At 37.2% G+C, this 25,292-nt stretch overlaps 1 protein-coding gene across 1 annotated transcript in view; it reads left to right on the top strand.

The window, feature by feature from the left end:
* The window catches only part of LOC150100631 (fibrillin-1-like), a 1,594,375-nt gene that overhangs the window by 340,304 nt on the left and 1,228,779 nt on the right, over window positions 1-25,292 (top strand). The window contains exon 14 of the mRNA XM_090401848.1: window positions 12,212-12,337. Coding sequence (XP_090257974.1) covers window positions 12,212-12,337 — 126 coding nt within the window. The remainder of the gene's footprint in view (window positions 1-12,211; window positions 12,338-25,292) is intronic.

The raw sequence follows: 25,292 nt of genomic DNA, 5'->3' as shown, positions 1-25,292 counted from the left end.
GAGTTTCTTGAGTTTTTGAGGGATAACTACCTCAGACAGTATGTAACAGAGGGCACAAGAGGATTAAGGGTCTTGGATTTGGTCATCTCATCGGAGGATGTAATTGTCAATGAGGTATCAAATCATCCACCAATTGGTGAAAGTGACCATGAGGTGATTACTTGGGTGGTTGCCAGCAGTGCAAGGACCCCTGTGAAAAAAGGGTATATGTGGAACTACAAGGGGGGTGATTATGAAGAGCTCAGGAGACAGCTTGCAGGTGTAGCATGGAATGAGGAGTTAGCTGGAAAAGAGATCAATGCAGCTTGGGGGATTTTCAAAAAATATTTAGTGGATGCAATGTCTAAATGTATACCACGGGTGAGAAGGTTAAATAAGTTAGGTGTGAGATGGATGAATAAAGAGAATAAGCATGCAATACAGAGAAAAAGGGCATTGTGGAGGCAGCATAAGAGAAGTGGAAGTAACCAATTTCATGAGTTCTACAAAGACCAGGCAAGGAGAGTGACTTGGTTGGTGAGAGTAGCTAAAGAGAGGTAATAACAGCAGTTAGTTAATGAAGCTAAAAAGAATCCTAGGGAGTTCTTTCGATATGTAGCCAGCAAAAGAAAGAATGATTATGGAAGGATGACATTGATTGGAGGAAATGGTATAAAGACAGCTGTTTCAGAATGTGTGGTGGAGATACTTAATGAGCAGTTCATAAAGATCTTTCAATCTTGTGAATGTGACTTCATGGAGAGATTAAGAGCAGTTGATGATGGGGAGGAGAGACTGACTGTAAGTGAGCAAGAGGTGTTTGGGGAGTTGAGTACTAGATGTAAATAAGGCTGTGGGACTTGATAATATATCACCGCGTATTCTGAAGGAATGTGCCAGAGAGTTGACACCTGCCTTGACATATTTTTTTAATACAAGTCTTGCACTTGGTCAAGTCCCTAAAGAGTGGAAGGAGGGCAAGATTGTAGCACTTCATAAAGGAGGTGATCAAACTCAAGCATCAAACTATAGGCCTATATGTGTGTCGGGTGTTGTGGTTAAGTTGTTGGAGAAGCTTGTGAGAACTAGAATCCAGAGTTGGGTTGACAACAATGGTATAATCTTTGATGGACAGCATGGATTTGCTAAAGGGAGGTCGTGTTTTAGTAATCTACTTACTTATTACAATAAAGTGACTGCTTCCTTGGACAGAGGAGAAGGATACACAGTAATATACTTGGATTTCGCAAAAGCTTTTGATAGAGTGCCTCATGATAAGTTGACAGTCAAACTAGAGCAGATGGGGTTGGATATTAGATTAGTGCATTGGATTGGAGACTGGCTATCTGATAGGTATCAACAAGTTGTGTATGGGGGTGCAATATCCAGGAAAAGGAAAGTCACTAGTGGAGTGCCTCAGGGATCTGTTTTAGGGCCATTACTATTTAACTTGTATATTAATGATATTGGCGAAGATTTGGATGGAGATATTCAGTTGTTTGCAGATGATGCAAAGTTGGGTTGAACCATAAAGAGTAGTGAAGATGTTGTGGCCTTGCAAGAAGACTTGAATAAATTGAGTGATTGGGCAAGCAAATGGGGATGTGAGTTCAATGTTGCAAAATGTAAGGTTTTAAAATTTGGAAAACAAAGATGGGATGCAGAATTTATGCTTGGTAAGAATATATTGTTGGAAGTAGAGGAAATAAGAGATCTGGGAGTGATAGTGGATAAGGATCTAAAATTTAGGGGTCACATCGCCAAAATTGTGAAGACAACACAAAGACTTCTGGGAATGATGAGGAGGACCCTGACGTGTAGAAGTAGGGAGATTCTTGTTCCATTGTATAAGGCTTTGATTAGGCCACACATGGACTATTGTGCCCAGATTTGGTCACCTGGTTTTCAGAAGGATGAAGAGATGTTGGAAAGGGTCCAAAGGCGACTGACTAAGGTAGTTTCTGACCTCTGGAATGTCGAGTATGAGGAAAGATTGAAAAGATGTAATTTGCAGAGACTAGTGGAGAGAAGGAAGAGGGGAGATATGATAGAGACCTACAAGTTGGTAAGGGGTTGCTATAGGATCAATGGTGGAGAAGTTCTACAGCGAATAGTGGGAGATCAGGGGAGAACCAGAGGTCATCCCTTGAAACTGTATAAAGAGGGTGTGAGTAGGGGAGTGAGAGGCAGGTTTTTTTCGTGCAGAGTTGTGAATGATTGGAATGCCTTGCCTGAGAGTGTGGTGTCTGCAAGGAGTTTGAATGTGTTTAAGACCCGGTATGATGAGATGTGTGTGAGATAAAAGGACCTCCTAGATGAGTCTTTGACTACATGAGGTCTTGTTTAATAATAATAATAATAATAATAATTCTACCTCTGATTTTAGAATGCATGGACCTTCCATATGTTCATAAGTATTTTCTGGGTTCTGTCTGTTATCAGTAAAGAGTGCTTCTATATGTTTCACCCATTCTCGTATTTTGTCATCCTTTTTGGATATAATTTCTCCCTTTTTGTTTCGAAGGATACAGAATTGTTTTTTCTTATATATACCTGAGGTCTCTTTCATCTTTTTGTGTAGATTAAAATTGTCTAAGAACACATTAGACACATTAAATATAACCATTATGGTGAAGCAGGCCTCTCAGACCACACACTCAACACCTTACACCAAATCAACTGGAAAAGCACCTGCTCCTTACACCGCACAAAAACCTGGTACGAAAGGAAACTTAAGGAATTCTGCGAAATCCTGATAAACCACCCAAATATCAACAACAAAGATGGCATGAAAATTCCAAGGATTGGGATGGCACACATTCAGCCTACCTAATATGAAATATCCAGCATAAGTCAGGACTCTAGCAAATCCTTAGCTAGTATTAGAAACCATTCCATACCAACTGGCTGGAATGATGTGAATATATGTATATAACAGACAACACTAATAATAGGACAATAGCGTTGATGTATAATTTTTTAAAAATTTTTATTTTTATTTTATTATTTTATTTTATATTTTATTTATTTTTTTTAATTTAATTTAATTTTTTTAAATGTTTTTTTTCTTATCACCAGAGGTCAGGTCAACAATTCTTGTAGCGGTTGGTCAGTGTCTTTAACAAACCAGTTTGAATTGTAGTATAGCTTGTTTCCTGTGTATAGTTGTATGCTCCAGAAGATGACCTTGACATAAAGGGCGAAACGTCGAATGTAGATTTTAGTTATATTAAACTAAAGTTTTTATTCAAATACGGTAGTTGTCATTCACTTCAGCATGATTAGACACCCAATGTTGTATTATATTATTATTATTATTATTACCACCCCAAGACTTCATGGAGTCAAAGACTGATCTAGGAGGTCCTTTTACCATACACACAGCTCATCATACTGTTCATTAAACACACTCAAATTCTCTGCAGACACCACACTCTCAGGCAAGGCATTCCAATCATTCACAACACTGCATGCAAAAAACTAGCTTCTCAATCCCTTGCTCACACTTTCTTTATACAGTTTCCAGGGATGACCTCTGTTCTCCCCTGATCTCCCACTGTTTTCTGTAGAACCTCTCCAACATTGATCCTATAACAATCCCTTACTAACTTGTAGGTCTCTATCATATCTCTCCTCTTCCTCCTATCCACCAGACTCTGCAAATTGCATCTTCTCAATCTTTCCTCATATTCGACTTTCCAGAGGTCAGAAACTACTTTAGTCAGTCACCTGTGGACCCTTTCCAACATCTCCTCATCCTTTTGAAAACCAGGTGACCAAATCTGGGCACAGTAGTACATGTGTAGCCTAATCAAAGCCTTATAGTTTGGAACAAGAATCTCCCTACTTCTACAAGTCAGTCTCCTCCATATATTCCCAGAATTCTTTGTGTTGTCTTCACAATTTTGGCAATGTTCCCCCCTAAATTTCAGATCCTTATCCACTATAACCCTCTCCCTCCCAGATCTCTTATTTCCTCCACCTCTGACAATATATCCCACCAGGCATTAATTCTGCATCTCATCTTTGTTTCTCAAATCTTAAAACCTTACATTTTGCATCATTGAACTCATATCCTTCATTCCCGTGCCCAATCACTCAATTTATTAAAGTCTTATTGTAAGACCACAACATCTTCTCTACTCTTCATGGTTCATCCCAACTTTGCATCATCCGCAAACAACTGAATATCTCCATCCAAATCTTCACCAATATCATTAATATATAACTTAAGCAGTAATGGCCCTAAAACAGATCCCTGGAAAGTCTCCACTAGTGATCCTTTTCCTGGATATCGCTCTCCCATACACAACTTGTTGATACCTTTCAGATAGCCAGTCTCCAATCCAATGCACTAATCTAATATCCAACCCCATCTGCTCTAGTTTGACTGTCAACTTATCATGAGGCACTCTATCAAAAGCTTTTGCGAAATCCAAGTATATTACTGTGTATCCTTCTCCTCTGTCCAAGGAAGCAGTCACTTTATTGTAATAAGTAAGTAGATTACTAAAACACGACCTCCCTTTAGCAAATCCATGCTGTCCATCAAAGATTATACCATTGTTGTCAACCCAACTCTGGATCATTCTCACAAGCTTCTCCAACAACTTAACCACAACACCTGACACACAGATAGGCCTATAGTTTGATGCTTGAGTGCGATCACCTCCTTTATGAAATGACACAATCTTGCCCTCCTTCCACTCCTTAGGGACTTAACCGAGTGCAAGACTCGTTTTAAAAAAAATATGTCAAGACAGGTGTCTACTCCCTGGCACATTCCTTCAGAATACGTGGTGATATATAATCACGTCCCACAGCCTTATTAACATCTAGTTTGCTCAACTCCCCATACACCTCTTGCTCACTTACAGTCAGTCTTTCCTCCCTATCATCAACTGCTCTCAATCTCTCCATGAAGTCACATTCACAAGATTGAAAGACCTTTATGAACTGCTCATTAAGTATGTCCGCTAATCAATGTCATCCTTCTTCCATAATCATTCTTTTTTTTTTTTGCTGGCTACATATTGAAAAAACTCCTTAGGATTCTTTTTGGCTTCATTAGCTAACTGCTGCTCATACTTCACTTTTGCTACCCTTACCAAGTGACTCGTTCTGCTGGTCTTTGTAATCCTCATGGAATTGGTTATTACTACTTCTCTTATGCTGTCTCCATAATACCCTTTTTTTCTTTGTATCACATGCTTAATCTCTTTATTCATCCATTTCACAGCTACCCTATTTAACCTTCTGATCCTCGGAATACATTTAGACTTTGCTTCTACTAGATAGTTCTTGAAAATTCCCAAAGCTGCATTGATCTCTTTTCCAGCTAACACTTTATTCCATGCTACACCTGCAAGCTGTCTTCTGATCTCTTCATAATCATCCCCCTTATAGTTCATCCCACATATACTATTTTCTCACAGAGGTCCTAACACTGGTAATCACTTCATGATCACTCTCTCACCAATTGGTGGGAAATTGGACACCTCATTTACAACATCCATCACTCTTTTCTTATTTTCTTGGCTAATTTGATTATACATTTCATAGTCACTATCATCCACATTACCAGATCAATAACAACATCCAATCAAGTATTTCATTCTCTTCACCTCTATCTCACTCCATACTGCCTCAAAACCACTGGCACTATTTCCCTCTTGAATCTCTACTTTGTATGGACATAACTCTTTCTCTATCATCAAATAGCACTTTCCCTTCCTTTCTACCCTCACGAAACACATCATACCTTTCCATCTCTATTCCTGTCAGGATGTCATCCTCATTTAACCCTGTCTCGCTTATTCAAACAATTTTTGGATGAACAGACTCAATTAATGCAACCATTTCATCTGCTTTGTTTCTTACACTTCTAGCATTTGTACACAACTGCTCACTCCTAGATCTACAACTAGTTCCACTGATACTACTCATTCAATGTGATTTCTCCATGCTCAACTAGAGCCATTTCCCTTTCTGCTTATTGATTTTAGAACCCTCTTCAAGTCCAACTGTTCCTCTTGATCTCAGGTCATCCCATTCCTTTCCTGTCTACACATGCATTCACATCTTCTTGGAGCATTCACCTTTCTCACTCTGTGTTCCCCATGTCCACCCTGAACCTCTCGTTTCCCTGTCCTTCTTGCCCACCCATTCTCTCATTCTCTATACTCATGCCACTCACTTCCTCATTCATAACCACCTCTTCAATCTCTCCTGTCTTACTCTTCCGCATCGCTTCCCACTTGATCAGCTTCATTCTCTATACTCACTTCTCTACTTTCCAGCAGCAGTCTTTCCAAGCAACTCACACTAAAACCACTCAAATGCAGTCCATCACTCTTATATAGTTCACTTCGTCCTTCAGACTCATTCCACACTTTAACCCCTTAATGCACCAATTGAAAATCAGAAAGCAGTCGTTTTTACACCAATTTTTTTATTCTTTATTTTCTTTATACACAAAAGAACATTAACAAATCTTGGAAAAAAACACAAAAAAAATCTCTTTTTGCAAAAAAAAAAAGGTTAACCAAACTGCATCTACTTCGCTAAACCTTAACTCGGGCGACAAAAAAATCTTGAAAATGATAATGTTTTAGTCAAAATTTACCACTGTGTGGTAAATTCTAAAACACAGGATGACACAAATAGGAACGTCACAGTCAGTACACATATATCTTGTTTCTTTGTGAACCCTTTTATTGTGTTCAATCCTTTTTCTTGAGCAGAGGAAACACTGGTGAGTTGGATTTTCTTTCTTTTCTGTTGGTGGTATGAAAGATGGAAAATGTCACGCAGATAATCTCAGTGGTGTTGGGATATTTGATAGACATCCACTTCTTGAAATGCTTGTAGTTTTATATTTTTCAATGGAGAGTTCGATTACTTTGAGGCGAAAATCAAGTGAATCCATCTTACCACTAGATTTTTGGTAAAGCACGAAAGCATTCCACATTCCCATCTAAGAGATGAAAGAAAATCTTTTTATAATACTTCTTGCCTCTCTTTCTGGGTACAACATACGAGGACAGGTGTTGATTAACATGATCAACACCACCCATGGTATGGTTGTAATCCAACACAAGTTGCGTTTTTTTTATTCTTCCTTTGTGCTTCTCTATATCTACCATTGATGTAGCGGGAATGGTAGAGATAAGGGAGATATCCTTCTTGTTCTTCCATTTCATTACACACACTTTCCCTCTCTGAAAACCAATTCTCCAGTTTTCAATTTTTTATTCTTCAATTCGCTGGGTACTTTTCGTGATATGCGTAATGTTCCATAAACATAGTCTTATTTATTATCAATAGATCTGCTAATCCAGGTGAATTATAGAAATTGTCCATAGTCAAACAATAACCCTTATTCAATAAAGGTTTCATCAAAGTCATTCACTGCTTGCGAAGACATTTGAAGATTGCTAAAATCTCTGTCCAGAGGGGTATTCTTGCCAGTATAGATTATAAAATTATAGACATATCCACTTTGTGATTTACGTAATAAGTATGTTTTTATGCCGAATCTGGTCCTTTTGAGAGGAATGTATTGCACCAATCACAGACGACCTTTATAAAGCAATAAACGTTCGACAATAGTCACCAATTTCTCTGGCGTAATCGAATTGCCAAATTTTCTATTCAAATCTTCATTAATTGGCCAGATTTTGTTGAGTTTTGGGTGAGGGTGATTTGCTGGATCAAATTCATCATTATTTGAAAAATGTAGAAATTGTTTTATGGCCTCGAAGTGTTTCTCACTCATACACTCCGGAAAAAATGGTGTATATAATAATGGATTTTTTGTCCAATAATGACGGTATTCTGGTTTTCTTACCATACTTTGCAAAAGTACAACAGCCAAAAATACTCTGATTTCATTTGGATTTGTGTCATACCAAGAAATCTTTTCTTTACCAAAGGTATGACTCCTCACATATCTATTTGTTTCATCCACAATGCGTTGAATCAATTGATCATCAAAAAAAAGCTCGAAGAAATTTAGGCAGTTATAATCGCCAAAATCAATATTTTTTATACCGGGAGCTTCTATGAAAGCGAATGGTGGAGTTGGATGAGCATCTTGTTGTATTGGATACCATTGTCGGGCTAAAGCAAGAGTTTCATCATCAGTACTTTCATCCTCTGAAATAGCATCAACTTCTGAATCACTGCCACTGTGTTCTAAAGTTTCATCTTCTGAACTAAATAACCAGTCTTGATCACTATCCATGATAGGGTCATAAATATAACGTAAAAATAAATAACAAACAAATGTTATAAAATATAAACGGCCTCGATGTAAATGGCACTCTAGTGAACAAATGCGCAATTGCAAAACAAAGAATTGACATTCACAGGTGATGATGCAGCAGGCAATGGTGGACAAAAAATGTGCAAAAGCAAACAAAATAGCTGATATACACTATTGGCAACTTTTCTTGACTGAAAGGAAATAGGCACAAAATTGTCTAGCATGTATATTCGGTTGTATTTATCTGCGAAACCAAAATTCACGGTCACACGTATTAACTTGGTTGCGCTGAAAAAATTCAGTGTCTTGGACCTGAATTAAGTCGGTTGAGTGCTTTAAAGGGGTTAATAAACTGCACTCCTGTCTCCTCACACATTTCAGCTAACATATCATTCATAATCCTTACTTTCCGCCTCATCTCAAAATAGTCTCCAAGCAGTGCACTGAACTGAGATGGATCGATCGCAAACTGTTGATGTTCAGAGTGGCAATGCAAAAGGGGGAATTGTTAATCATGTTAAATTTTTTAGTTTGGTAAAGCACTCCCTTTGACTATTTCTATTAATGTCTCATGTAAATCTGTTATTTCCTCTTCATGAAGATCCATGTTCAAAGCTGAGCTGGAGTTCTTAAATGATTCTAATGAGATAGTTAATATATCAGTTATGGAGAATGTGGATTCTTTCATATTCACACAGGTGTTAGCTGAAGCTTCCTTGATAAATATGTAAAATAACGATTTGCTGAATCTGTCAGTTGCAAAGAGTAGCCTTTCCATTGTGCCATATGTTCATCTATTATCATCAGCCATACCCCCCCCCCCTCATTCTTGTCCTGTCTCTCTTCATATAAAAAAACTTATACCCTCCATTTTTATTCCTGTCAGAATATCATCCTCATTGAACTATGTTTCACTTATTCCAATAGTATTTTTGTGAAACACAATAACTGAAACAGCTTCATCTATCTTTCTCCTACTATTCATAAAGAAACATAGCAGTTCACTTTTAGGTCTATAAAAAGGAACTGCTATGTTTATATACAAATACAGTCATCCCTCGACTTACGTCAGGGTTCTGTTACATCCGGCAGGACATAAGTTGGTTCGGACGTAAGTCGATACATCACATCAACAGAGTTATATGGGTTAGGGACTTAACAGTAATAAGGATACTGTCATTTTAATTTTTAAATCTTATTATAAAACTGTACTGTGTGTCACTGTCACGATAAACACAGGAGAATAATCACCCAAATCTTCCTTCACAATCACATCTTCATTACCTTCCTATGTGAAGAACCAGGCTGCGGCTCTTCTGGTGTAACCTTTGTTTTATTTGATGAAAACGTCCAATGTGCTTTGCTTATTCCTCTTCTTCTTTTCATCATGAATTTGTTTATAGCAAGCAAACGCATCATGTACTTTCCTTTCTACTAATAAGTAGTTCAACATTGGGGTCCATGTCTTCAACCATTTTGAGAACATCACTAACTGCAGAGAACAATTCTGCAAGACCCTTCACTGTGAATAGTTTAACTATCTCTCCTTGTTTTTCTTTTTCCTCTTCCTTTTCTCGTTCTTCCTCTTATGTAACACGTTGTTCCTCCAGTTCGACCAATTCTTCATTGGTCTACTCTTTAGGGGGATCTTCTATGAGTTGACCTATGTCATCATCATTCACTTCGAGATTCAGAACTTTTTCAAAACTTCTAAAATCCTGCACAAACCTTTTCAATGTCTTTTTCCATATGCCACTCATACATTGAGAGATCCCTTCGTCCCAAACTACAGCAATATTTTTAATAGCATGATAAATATTAAATGCTTTCCAGAATTGCATGAGTCTGATCATTTCCTTCACTAACAGAAATGGCTTGTGAAAAAGTTCTCCATAGATAATAAGCCTTAAACACTACTAGAACTCCCTGATCCACCAGTTGGATCAACGAAGTAGTGTTTTGGAGGAAGAAACATGACCTTGAACTTGGTGAAGATCACTGATATAAGACAGATGACCTGGAGCATTATCTAGGATTAATAAAATTTTAAATTCTATATTTTCTTTCACACAATAGTTTTCCAATTCACTCGCATTACAGTTGATTAAGGCATCCACAAACAATTTTTGAGTGATCCACGGCTTCTTATAACTTTGCTAATGAACTGGAAAGTATACTTCCTAATGTTTTTGAAGGCTCGTGGATTTTCACTATGCCATATCACAAATGGTTTCAGTTTATATCCAGCCACATTACCCCTAATACAATCTTAACACAGTCTTTAAGAGCTTTGAAACCAGGCATAGATTTTAGCTTTTTGTGAATGAATTGTCCACTAGGGCATTTTTTTCTGAAACAAGGAGTTCTCATCCATATTAAATGTTTTCTGTGGCAAATAATTTTCCTCTGTAATAATTTTATCCAATTTTTCCCCAAACTCCTTGACAGCCTTCTCATCAGAACTTGCAGATTCACCATATATTTTCACATTATGCAGTGCAAAACACTGTTTGAATCTCATGTACCAACTGGAAGGCGCATTGAATTCATAGTTGTAATCGGGTCTTGCATTCTCCTTCAACATGTTGAAGAGACTTAGTGCCTTAGTGGTTATGGTCATAGTGCTAAGCAGTATGCACTTTTGGTTCAGATCCTCTATGCATGGTGGAAGTAGCTTTTCCAATCAACCATAGGACCTTGTCATTGCTTCGTCACTGTCTTTGAACTTGCTAATTCGTTTCAAGATCAATTGATTGTCTCTTTTTCTGCAATTCTTCACTAGGTTTTTTAATTGGGCGTGTAGGGACCATGTTGTGCAAAATATCATGAAATATTTAACAATAAATAATCATATAACTTACTTTTTAAACACAAAATCAACAGAGGAACTGTTGAAATACTGAGTGCCGAGGGAGGTTGCCACTGAATGCCCTGGTACCACTGCGTTGTTGCTAACTAAAAACCTTTTTACTTTATGCTTGCGTTCATCTTGTTCGAACGTATATTCGAAAATGTTATTTATTCCATTATGGGATCATGGACGTATCTTCGAACAGACGTAAGTCGAGAGACGACTGTACAGGTATTTAAAGATGGTATAAGAGGACTGTTGTGCAGCCCTGCTAATATAACCTGTTGGCTGTGGTTTCTTCGCACCCACAATAATAATAATAATAATAATATTAGTATTATTATTATTAATTCTCCTCATCAGATTCAACTAATACTATTACATCCAGGCCATACCATTCATATGCTGGCCATCCCCATACATTTCACTACTGCTGCTTCTGATATCACTCTCCTTATGCTATGTTTCCCTAATACTTAAATTAATCCCTAAAAAATAATCTCTCAAATGAGTATTTTTTTGTTCCTTCTTTATTGCCACTATAAAATATAAGTCTACTCTAGTTCATTGCAATTAGATATTGTGCATGATCTATGTGAATAATTTGTAATATTATGTCGTATTTAATTTTTTGTTCAAATATAATAAAAAATATCTTTTCACGTTACATTATTCATAGGCTTATAATTTCTTTTTTTTTTTAATATTTTCATTTTTTGGAGGTATGAGTATTTCTTAAAATTAAAGGATAGCCCATAGCTTTATTCATACATTTAAAGATTAAGCAAGAATTGATTTGATCAAAGCTTACAAAAAGGTCATGTTATTTGAGAAATAAAAAATTTTGTGTATGAAAATATGGCCCAGTAGCAATTGGTTAAAATTATCCATAGTCAGCTGTCATGAAAGTTAATTGATAATTAAGTGTAGAATTAACAGGGCTTGAAGTGCCATTTGATACATAGACAAGAAATATTGCCACTTTTAAGTTCCTTTCATCTGAACAGTTCATTTATCACTATTGGGTAACCTTATTTATTCAAGCTATGCATTGTTCTGTTTTTTCTGTGTTTGACCTTACCTCGTTTATATGTTAATTTTTATTTTAAATCTAGATATTAATGAGTGTTCAAAAACACCTGAAGTGTGTGTTAATGGCAGATGTGAGAATACAGAAGGAAGCTTTCGATGTCTTTGTGTTGATGGATTCACAGTTGGTCCTGGAGGAAGAAGTTGTTTAGGTAGGTCAGCTGCTAATGTTATTATTATTATTGTTGTTGGTATTACAACCTTCTTGGAGTCAACAGATACATCATAGGAGGTCTCACTCATGAGTGACATATTTATTGTATTTAACCTTAAATTCATTCACATTCCTTTCATTCACAACACATTTTTGAATTTCATTCTGTTTACTGCCAATCTTCATGTAAAAAATCTACTCCTAATTCCTCTCCACAGCTTACTGGGTGAGTGACTCTCAAAGATCACTACTAAATTCATCACTCATGATTCATTCATGACCTGAATGAAATGTTTACAGCACTAGGAAAGGATTAAAAACTAATTTTAATGCTTCCAATATTTCTTCTCAGTCAATGAGACATCTTTGTGGATTACAAATAACTCTTGTAACACACACTCAAATACAACACAATACTAAGTGAAACACATGGGTGACTCTATCCTATCTAGGAGTGCGTCCTCTATGGGCATTTGTAGATGACCTTAGATGTAAAGTGGGATCTCTGATAATTAATGTTTCCCAAATTTTGGAAAGTTTTATTTGATGAGTGGGAATATGAAGTTTAGTGTAATAAGCACGGGGTGTTGCACTTTAGAGTGCATAGACTCTATACTGTTGGTATAGATTGTACTTCAGTAAGTATATAAGATTTGAGGATCTGGGGATGATGGTTGACAGTAGCCTGAAGTTTAGAGGGCACACTGCAAGAGGTGATGACTTACATCACATTACTAAGAATAACTCTAACAAGTAGAGATAACATGGTACAAGAATACTACTATTAATGCTATGATAAGAAACACTCTAACAAGTAGGTATAAGAAGAAACAAGAATCCCTCACTTTAGATGCTTATGTGCAATAAAGTTTTATTGCAACTGTATTTATTTAAATTCAGTTGATTTAATCAACTGAATTTAAATACGGTTTAAATTTGGCTGATTAAATCAACCGAATTAATAGATAAAACTTGAGAGTCACTCAAGTGTTTCACTTAGTATTGGGAAGAGCCATTGACTTATTTGTAATCCCTGAAGATAATTCAGTGACTGAGATGAAATATTGAAAGCATTAAAATTAGTTTTTAATCCTTTCCTAGTGAAGGGATACCAAGGTTGAAGTAATGCAAAAATCATGTTATGTAAAACTCATCAAGGGAGGGCACCTACTCTACAACTCTTGTGTCCTCCATGCAATCCACCAACTACACTGAACCTCCACTACCGTCATGATCTATACCAGTGTCATCTACTGCCCATTACCACTAGTATTTTTTGTCTGTAAATTACGTGTGTTCTGAAATCCAATTTGTCTGTGAGTGGGATGAAAAACCTGAATTTTCAAGAGAAAAAATCCTGCTGCCTCCCAGATTGGCTAACTCACCTTCAATTGAAAAAAAAAACATATTAAGATTCCTTCCATCATGACAAGAATCAAACTTAGGTTTTTCTTTGAAGGGCATAGCATACTGTCATTCTTCCAATTGCACTATGGAGGTGCTATATATTTCCCATATACAAGTATTGAGAAGGCATATCACTTTATTGCTAAATTACTCTGGATCAGAGATAAATGTTGAAAGATATTTCACTTGTTCAGCAGTGGCTACACTCAAACTTGGATAAATTAAAGATGCCAAGCAATTATATTCTTGGTTTTTCCTTTATCCAAGTGTAAGCAAACAAAGTTTGCATGTGAAGTATCTTCACAACTGGGCTACTTGTATATAAAGGCTAATGACACAAAGGCAATTGATGCAAAGCACACCTCCTTACAGATGTGTATAATGTATCAGAGTTATCTGATGTATAATGCTATGCATTATTGGAAGGGCCAATGCCCAGATTGGTTTTGACCTTTATTGAGGTACTCTTAAGGTGCAGAGGGTACCTCTCTCCAATAACACTTAGTGATTTACAAGATCACTCTAAATCTCAATGTGTGACCCTTCAGGATCACTACTAAACTCAGTGGTGGCTTCACCAAGTGACAGGTTAAAACCAGCACTGAGCTGAACCTTTGTACTCACCATGAAGCAAACTACCATCAGTGATAGCCAGACCCAGAAGGGATACCAAGGTTGATGTAGTGTGGAAGTTATATATTTCCCATATACAAGAAGTGAAAAAGTGTATCACCTTATTATTAAATTACTCTAGATCAGAGATATATGCTGAAAGTTTCAACATCCTCACTTGGTTATACTATAAATTAAAGACACCAAGAAATTATATTCTTGGTTTAATCCTTTACCCAAGTGTAAGCAAACAATGTTTGCATGTGAAGTGTCTTCATGACTGGGCTATTTGTATATATATAGAAGCTAATGATTTCACATCAATTGCCTTAGTATCACATAATGCAAAGCACACATCCTTACCGACATTGACTTCTGTGATACTTCAACCTTGGTATCTCTTCTGGATCTTGCTCCACTGTGAGATCTCAATAAAGGTCAAAACCAGTCTGGGCAGTGACCCTTCTCATAATATATAGCATTATACACATCTGTAAGAATGTGTACTTTGCACTGTGTGATACTAAGCCAGTTGATGTGAAGCTCAAATGATGGTAACTTGCTTCCAGGGGAGGGATAACGGTTCTGCTTGGTGGCTGGTTTTTGCCTGTCACTGGGTGGTGCCACCACTGAGTTTCGTGTCCTGGAGTGATTCAGGGTCAGGAGTGATGAGTTTAGTACTGATCTATTTAGGGTCACTCAGTGAGATTTAGAGTGATCTTGTAGATCACTCAGAGTTTTTGGAGGGGTATCCGTGCAGTTTAACACTCTTGATTAAAGGTGTGTTAAAGTATGGGGTTTAATTAAGTACCAGTCTGGGCATTGGTCTTTCCCATAATGCATAGCATTCTACATGTCTGTAAGGATGTGTGCTTTGCATTATGGGATGCAAAGTCAATTAATGCAGAGTCATTAGTTTCTATATAGAAGTAGCCCAGTCATGAAGATACTTCGTGTGCCAACATTGTTTGCTTGCACTTGGATAAAGGATTAAACCAAGAATATAATTTCCTGGCATCTTTATTTTTTAATGTATAGTTTAACCAAGTGAAAAAACTGAACATTATTTCACATTGGTTAAAAATTTACTTAATTTATTGTTTCTACTGTAAGTTGTTTTATAATTTCAAATGACACGTGACTTTGTCAAGAGCCTCATCTTCAGTTACCATAGCAACTGAGTGAATGTACATTATACATACTGTAAGTTTTGCTAAATTGTGGTTGAGGACATTTCTACATAAGTACATGTTGACTAATTGTCTACTGTCTTATATAAAAATTTTTATACTAAAATATTATCTAGCAGCATTGACTATGAATGAAAGCAAGAGAGTTAAATAGTGAGTACTGATGATAAGAAGAAGCAGAATGTTATCACTTTAGAGAAAAAAAAACTCGAATTAACTGTTTTAAGCTGTTGAAACTTTAAACAACTTATGGATATTGATCCTAACCTTGTGCGCTGAAATGTAGACAAAGCTATTAATCTTGAGATGTACACACAGGAAAAAAAAAAACCAGTGTAAACTACCTTGTTCAAAACAGACTTGTGTTTAATTATGAGTTCCTATTATGCAGCATTTAATAAACTTTCAATTGTTGCAAACATTTTATCTTCCTTTATATTGGCAGTAAAATTGGCAAAAATAAATTTCTATTCGATAACATATTTTCACTTTGCACATAAGCATCTAAAGTGAGGGATTTTTGTTCCTTCTTATACCTACTTGTTAGAGTGTTTCTTATCATAGCATTAATATTAGTATTCTTGTACCATGTTATCTCTACTTGTTAGAGTTATTCTTAGTAATGTGATGTAAGTCATCACCTCTTGCTGTGTGCCCTCTAAACTTCAGGCTACTGTCAACCATCATTCCCAGATCCTCAAATCTTATATACTTACTGAAGCACAATCTATACCAACAGTACAGAGTCTATCCACTCTAAAGTGCAACACTTCGTGCTTATTACACTAAACTTCATATTCCCGCTCATCTCTTTAAGCTAAAAATCTATTTAAATTTTCCTTAAGGAAATTAACCATTGTTATTCTTTATAACTCTCTGGAACTTTGAATCATCAGCAAATTACTTAATGTCCTCGAACGATCCACAAGCTACAGTATATCATTAATAAATATATTAGGAGCTCAGAAAGAGAATCCTGTATCTCATCATTTGTGATTTTCTTTGGAAATACTAGTGGTGGTGGTCGGTGGTAGATGGCATTGGTGTAGTTGCGGTCAGTTGGTAGATTAAGTGGTGGAGACAGGTGCCCTCCCTCAATGAGTCTTTGGACTTTCTGGAGGTGTCAAATAATAATAATAAATAATAATCACTGGTTACATTCCTTTTCTGGGAATACTGTCCTACCATACACAACTTGTAGAGGATGACTAGGAAAATGCTACAGAAGGTATTTCATCTTAAGGATTGGCAAGACAATCCTTGAATTATATGTAGGAATTGGAGATCATTGTTTATTTCCTGTCTCTGGAAGTACTAGAAATAAATAAAGCAAAATGTCCTTAAATTGCAAGTAGAAATAGGAGATCTTTGTTCGCTTCCTGTCTGAAAGTTCAGAAATGTTTTGTATATTACTTCTTCTTCAGAATCAGTGAAGTTGACTGTATACAATATTTGAGGAAAGATTATAGTTAATAAGACTGTGGTGGCTTTACTATAATAGGATGTAGGCACTGCTCTCATAGGCCTAACAGAGTAGTAACTCTTTTGAATGATGTCTGCATCTCAGCTTTTTCTCTGATAGGTATCCCTAAGGATAATCTCTATGCTTTAATCACATCGAGGAGCACATGAAACATTCTATACTTAGTATGGACAGGCTGGAAGATCAATTGATATCATCTTAGAGAACATAAGAAATACATTTGTCACCATTGTTATTGCAAATCAGGACTGCAGAATATGTTTTAGTGACGTCTTCACACAAGATTAAATTGGGGAGGGGGAACATGCTGAATTGCTACATAGAAGTATTACAAGTTGAAGAAACTAATTTGAGAATCCATAGCAGCTATGAAACATTTTCCAAACCTCAACAAGTATGGCTGTATCAGTTTGCCAAAATCTGGGAGACAGTCATTTTAAGATTGATTTAATAGATCTAATTTGGCACTAACAATAGATGGTATACCAAATTAGGATGTCAGTTCTTTGTATTGTTTATTACAACTGTAGACCATTCTCACTGTTATCTAATTGTTGCTGTTTATATACTGTCAGACTGTTTGTACTCTGAAAATTCTTGGTGTAAAATCAATGAAATATTAGCAGCTAAATAATTAAATAAATGTCTTGAAAGTTTATTTTCCACTTGGTTAGAGTATAATAAATTTAGTTTAATCCTTTATCCAAGTGTGAGCAAACAAAGTTTGCGCCTGAAAGTATCTTCAGGACTGGGTTAAGGTGGTACACACCAGGGCAACTCATTGCAAAGGTGGAGCAAGCTACCAACACTCCTATCCTAGTATCTCCTATAATGCAAAACACATCTCCTTGCGGATATGTCTATTGTTATGCATTAAGGGAAGGGCCACTACCCAGACCGGTTTCGACCTTTATTGAGGTCTCTTCAGTGGGAGCCAGGCCCAAGTCGAGATATCAGGCAGAAGCATTAGCAGGTCATCTCCACCTATAGGAATTGCCAATTGGTGTGCCACCCTTTTTTAATAAATTACTCTGGATTTAGAGAAAGATGTTGAAAGTTTATTTTCCACTTGGTTAGAGTATAATAAATTTAGTTTAATCCTTTATCCAAGTGTGAGCAAACAAAGTTTGCGCCTGAAAGTATCTTCAGGACTGGGTTAAGGTGGTACACACTAGGGCAACTCATTGCAAAGGTGGAGCAAGCTACCAACACTCCTATCCTAGTATCTCCTATAATGCAAAACACATCTCCTTGCGGATATGTCTATTGTTATGCATTAAGGGAAGGGCCACTACCCAGACCGGTTTCGACCTTTATTGAGGTCTCTTCAGTGGGAACCAGGCCCAAGTCGAGATATCAGGCAGAAGCATTAGCAGGTCATCTCCACCTATAGGAATTGCCAATTGGTGTGCCACCCTTTTTTAATAAATTACTCTGGATTTAGAGAAAGATGTTGAAAGTTTATTTTCCACTTGGTTAGAGTATAATAAATTTAGTTTAATCCTTTATCCAAGTGTGAGCAAACAAAGTTTGCGCCTGAAAGTATCTTCAGGACTGGGTTAAGGTGGTACACACCAGGGCAACTCATTGCAAAGGTGGAGCAAGCTACCAACACTCCTATCCTAGTATCTCCTATAATGCAAAACACATCTCCTTGCGGATATGTCTATTGTTATGTTGTCTATTGTTATATTGTCTAGTGTTATGGATAAAGGATTAAACTAAATTTATTATACTCTAACCAAGTGGAAAATAAACTTTCAACATCTTTCTCTAAATCCAGAGTAATTTATTAAAAAAGGGTGGCACACCAATTGGCAATTCCTATAGGTGGAGATGACCTGCTAATGCTTCTGCCTGATATCTCGACTTGGGCCTGGCTCCCACTGAAGAGACCTCAATAAAGGTCGAAACCGGTCTGGGTAGTGGCCCTTCCCTTAATGCATAACAATAGACATATCCGCAAGGAGATGTGTTTTGCATTATAGGAGATACTAGGATAGGAGTGTTGGTAGCTTGCTCCACCTTTGCAATGAGTTGCCCTGGTGTGTACCACCTTAACCCAGTCCTGAAGATACTTTCAGGCGCAAACTTTGTTTGCTCACACTTGGATAAAGGATTAAACTAAATTTATTATACTCTAACCAAGTGGAAAATAAACTTTCAACATCTTTCTCTAAATCCAGAGTAATTTATTAAAAAAGGGTGGCACACCAATTGGCAATTCCTATAGGTGGAGATGACCTGCTCATGCTTCTGCCTGATATCTCGACTTGGGCCTGGCTCCCACTGAAGAGACCTCAATAAAGGTCGAAACCGGTCTGGGTAGTGGCCCTTCCCTTAATGCATAACAATAGACATATCCGCAAGGAGATGTGTTTTGCATTATAGGAGATACTAGGATAGGAGTGTTGGTAGCTTGCTCCACCTTTGCAATGAGTTGCCCTGGTGTGTACCACCTTAACCCAGTCCTGAAGATACTTTCAGGCGCAAACTTTGTTTGCTCACACTTGGATAAAGGATTAAACTAAATTTATTATAAATAAATGTCTTTTTTCTTTACTTAAATATAAAGAGCCAAGAGGCTTCATTTTGGTGATATAAACATAATTTATATTAAGGGGATATTAAATCCCACATTGTTTTAAAACCATTCGGTTTTAAAACAGTGTGGGATTTAATATCCCCTTAATATAAATTATGTCTTATTTTCTTTTTTTTTTGCATTGTGAATTAACAAAAATCAAAGCCGAACAACTGCCCAACACCTACTTCAAATTGCGAATGAGTTTATTATTATCATCATTGGCCTTCCATGGACTTATAAAAGGCTAATCATAGGATGGAATGGTAAAATTATGGTTTATGATAAAATTTTGTTAGATCTGTTAGTTTTTGTAGTTTTGAGTGTAGGCCTTGATATGTTATATCATGATATGTCATATCATGGAGGCCTGTTAATAATAATATACATAAATGGATTCCTAGTGCCAGGAGTATCCGGAATAAGGGAGAGGAATTGGTGGTGCAGATAGCATTAGCCTGGCCCAAAATTATTGTGATCACTGAGACGTGGTTGACAGAAGGGGATATAACAACAGGAATAGAAGTCGCTGGGTATAGCATTTTTCATCAGGATAGGAGGGGAAAGCGTGGTGGTGGGGTACTGCTTATGATAAGTGATGACCTATGTTCTCTAAGAGTGGAGAATTTGGAAGGAAGTGACATTAATGATTTTGAGAGCGTATGGTGTGAGGTAGAGGTAGGCAAGACAGGATATTTAGTGGGATGTTGCTACAGACCCAGGAGCACAGAGGATGGGGACCAGGAGATGTTTAGACAGCTAAGTTTGGCAAGTGCAAGAAGAATGATTGTTATGGGAGATTTTAACTTCAGTAGTATAAATTGGACAGAGGAAGATGCATGTAGCAATAGGGGAATGGAATTTCTAGAATTCTTGAGGGACAAATGTCTTAGGCAACATGTAACAGAGGGAACAAGAGGTTCAAAAGTTTTGGATTTGGTTATAGCATCAGAAGAGTTGATAATAACTGAGTTGACATCTCTCCCACCAGTTGGAGAGAGTGACCATATGGTGTTGACTTGGAAAATGAATAGACATGCAGGAGTATCAAAGAGACGGGAACTTATGTGGAATTATAAGGCAGGTGATTATAATAGTCTTAGATGTCAACTTCGGGAAGTTTCATGGAGGGAGGAATTGGAAGGCCGGGATATCACTAGTGCGTGGGAAATTGTGAAAGAATATTTGTTATCAGCAATGGTAAGTTGTATACCACGAGTGAAGAAGAGGATGCAATTTGGAGTAAAGTGGATGACAAACAATATTAAACAGGAATTGCATCCGAAAAAGAGGCTATGGAAGAGATATAAGGAGACAGGTGAAGAGATGCATGAGGAATATAAGACACAGGCCAGAAGAGTGACTAGTGTGGAAAGGAAAGCGAAACTGGAATATGAGAGGAGATCGGCCCTAAGATCCAAAGAAAATCCTAGGGAATTTTTTAGCTATGTGGCCAGTAGGAGGAGAAATGACTGTGGAAGAATGATATTGTGGGATAAAAATGGGAATAGAGTGACTGATGCAGAGGACATAGTGGAATTGTTCACTGAACACTTTATTGGAGTATTTCATCCTAGAGGAGTCAGTTTTAATGCTAGAGGGATAGGACTGGTTCGAGGTCTGGAGGTACAGGAGGATAGTGTGTTTCAGATACTGAGTACTCTGGATGTCAGTAAAGCTGTGGGACTGGATGGTATTTCACCACGAGTTTTGAGAGAATGTGCTAGGGAATTGACAGTGCCTTTAACGTGGCTTTTCAATGAAAGTCTGGCTTTGGCAAAGGTGCCCAGAGAATTCAAGGAAGGTAAGATAGTGCCATTACATAAGGGTGGTAACAGACTGGAAGTGTCTAATTATAGGCCAGTCTGTGTGTCATCAGTAGTTGTTAAGATCTTGGAGAAAGTAGTGAGGGACCGTATACAGCATTGGGCAGATGAGGGTAATGTTATCTGTGAGAATCAACATGGATTTGTGAAAGGATGCTCTTGCTTTAGCAATATGCTAGCCTTTTATAATAAAGTTACAAGAACATTAGATGAGGGAAAGGCATATACTGCAATTTTCTTAGACTTGGCGAAGGCATTTGACAGGGTGCTACATGATAAGCTGATATTTAAATTGCAGCACATGGGTCTGGATGTCAGATTGGTCAACTGGATTGAGGATTGGCTGTCTGATAGGTATCAGAGAGTTGTGTATGGTGGAGCAGTTTCCAGGAGGCAGAGGGTTACAAGTGGGGTCCCACAGGGCTGAGTACTAGGACCTATATTGTTTAACCTTTATATCAATGACATAGCCAGTGGATTGCAGGGGGATATTCAGTTGTTTGCAGATGATGCGAAGCTGGGAAGGATTATTAGTAATAGTGCAGATGTGGTAGCCCTGCAAGAGGATTTAAATAAGCTAGATAGATGGGCAAATGAATGGGGGTGTCAGTTTAATGCAGCAAAATGTAAGGTCTTGAGGTTTGGGAAACATCGATGGGATGCTGCATACTCTATGGGAGGAGTTATACTGGAGGAAGTAGGGGAGACAAGGTTTAGGGGACATATTGCAAAGGTGGTGAAGGTAACACAGAGGATTTCTGCTATTATGAGAAGGACACTGACCTGCAGAGATAAGAGGGTTATCATTCCGTTGTATAAGTCTCTGATCAGACCACACTTGGACTATTGTTCTCATATTTGGTCCCCAGGATTTGAAGGGGATAAATTAACTGTGGAAAGGATACAAAGACGAATGACAAAGATGGTTTCAGGACTGTACAAGGATAGTTATGAGGATCAGCTGAGAGAATGTGGACTGCAGAGTTTGGTGGATAGAAGAAGGAGAGGTGATATGATTGAGACTTTTAAACTGTTGAGAGGTGGTTACAGGGTTGACACTGGGGAGTTCTTTCGCTTGGTTGAACAGCGGGAAGGAGTGATGACAAGAGATCATCCCTGGAAGTTACGAAAGGAAACTGTGAGCAAGAGGGTAAGGAGTGGTTTCTTTGTGTGGAGGGTGGTTGAGCCTTTGAAAGCATTACCTGAATGGCAATGGGAGCGAGAACGGTCAGTGAGTTTAAAGAGTGGTATGATAGACTTTGTGTTTCTCAGGGTGGGGACCTCCCCTCGATGAGTCTTGATAGACTTTATGTCTTAGGAAGGACCTCCCTCGATGAGTCTTTTGACTCCTTGGAGGCCTGAATAATAATAATAATAGTAATAGCTCCAAAGTTCCTTTTTTGTAGGCAGAGAGTAGGCATGGATCTTGATGTCAGTGTAATGGACTGCATAAACAGATGATTAAGAGAATATGAGTGTCAGAATAAAAGTGAGTGTGATTATGAGTATAAAAGAGAGAGAGAGAGCATGACAGACAGAATGCAATATTGTTAATATGAAAGAGAGTAAATGATGGTGAATAACAGAATGCTGATGGTTTGTTTTCCAGAAGGTAGGATGAACAGGTGTTAATACTTTGGACATGAGGAGTAAAGAAGAAATGAAGTTAGTGGTAGTTATAGGGACAAATAATTTTGTTGGACAGAAGTAGAATGTAGGGATGAATATCAAGAGATTATTGAGAAGAGTGAAAGAGAGCAGATTGATAAGAAAGGTTGTCAGCATATTGCTTAGGGGTTGGTTGAAGCAGTGAGCAAAAAATTATAAATGATATGTTGGCAGAGCTATTTGAGGATTAAAAATGAAATTTGTTTATGTTGGATGAATTTGAGGGATGGATAGACTTGAATTATATATGGTGAATTGCATTTAAATTGATTTGGTGTGAGTCAATTGGAGATAATGCTGCTGAAAAGTTGAGCAATAAGTGATGTAAACAGAAGCTCTGGTGAATTGAGAGGTGATGTGGAAGTGAGATATGTGATACTGAAGAAGCATCACTTCTGAATGGAGAGTGATATAAAAGTATGGGCATGCAAATATAGAAATGGTATGGGAGAGAACAGAGGAACACAGCATAAGAAAAGAGGATGCCAGAAGTAATAATAATGTGTGTATATAAGGATGTGATAGCCTAGAATTCAAGGGTAGTAGTTGAGTTTTGAGAAAAATGTGAGGCAGATGGTGATAAAGATTAGCCTGGAACAGATATGGAGAAGACAGAACTGATATGTGGCATAAGTGGTATTATTTATATGTCCCAAAAATTAATTTCTGTGTTTATTTATGAACTCAAGGAATGTTCAGAAATAAGATAAATGAAATTATTACATTTATTTGAGTTTATTATTCGTTCATCTGAAAACTGTTAGAATAAATGAAACAAAGTTAGATGAGGATAATATCATGATGGAAATAGAAATGAAAGGGTACATTTTTATTGAAGATAGAAAGGATAAGAAGGAAGAGAGAGAGAGAGAGAGAGTTATTTATGATTACAGGTGGAGATGAATGGATACAGTATGGTGTTATGTTGAAAGTAGATGGCATGTCATATTCAGTTGGATGTTGCTATAGGCCATGGAAAAGGGTAAGGTATGACAAAGAAATGAATATGTAAATTGACTTAGTGAACAAAAGATGGCTGATCAGTATGGATGATTAATTATGATGATGCATATTGAAATGAGGAAAAGGCATCTGAAAATAAGGAAAATGAATTTCTTGAGTTGTTGAGGAAGAGCTATCTTATGCCTGATTAGCAAAGCTCACATGAAGCTCAATAGCTCATGATCTGATCTGATATCATCAGAGAATGTGTTCTGAGCAGTGGTGAAATGTTTGCTTTGGCACTAGTTAAAAACTATTTAACAGGATTAATGTCTGATGTATTCTGAAGGTCACAAGGTTAAATGAGGTAGATGTAAAATGGATGATTACTCAGTAAGATAGCCAAAGTGCATTATAAGCAGCAGTGGGCCAATCATGCCATGAAAAATTTTAGAGGGTTCTTTCAAGATGTGGCAAATAGAAAAAATAATGACTGGAAGGATGATGTTGAAGATGGTAGATTGGTAATAACTGCAGAGGATATAGTTGAAGTATTTAGATATGGAGGTAATATATGTGAACAGTCCTAATCAGTTGAATGAGAACTATAAAGAGCAAACTAGGAAGTGACTCAGTTAATAAGGTAGCCAAAATGTACCAATTAAGCCAAGAAAAATCGTAGAGAGTTCATTTGAGATCTGGCAAAGAAAAAAGAATGACCGGAAGGATGATGTCAAACATGGTAGATTGGTAAAACTGCAGAGGATATTGTTGAAGTGGTCAATGAGCAAATCATCAAGATATTTCATCCTCATGAGTGTGTCATGCAGAGCTTGAATGTAGGAGAAATGGTGGAGGAGAGCTGATGGTAAGTAAGCAAGAGGTATTTGGAGAATTTTGTAAATTTTATGTTGATCAGCCTGTAAGAGTCCAGCTAAGAGTCGGTGTCGCACGGATTAGATCGTCGGCTTGTCGAGAGCTCCTGAAAAGATCAGTATTATTTTGTGTTAACATCAGATATTTTACCAGAATTTTAAGTAGTATTGTTTGCTTTTTGTTTCTTGGTGTGTCTGTGCAATTTTTGCGTGTTTTCTGTTATTTTAATTATTATTTTTAAGAAAAGATAGCGTACACATGGCACCGATAAAGAAAAAAATGGCGGCCAGGTCGCCATGCTTGCTTAAGAGTTTTGATGTAAAGGAATTTATGCAATGTGCTGTCTGTGAGATGTATGCCTTGCA

The sequence above is a fragment of the Typopeltis vanoorti genome, chromosome 12, assembly GCF_054136105.1.
Source record: "Typopeltis vanoorti isolate ZY-2024b chromosome 12, IOZ_Tvanoo_1.0, whole genome shotgun sequence".
NCBI lineage: Eukaryota > Metazoa > Arthropoda > Arachnida > Uropygi > Thelyphonidae > Typopeltis > Typopeltis vanoorti.
Note: the sequence above shows the minus strand (reverse complement) of the source record. Positions and strands in the feature narration are given on the sequence as shown.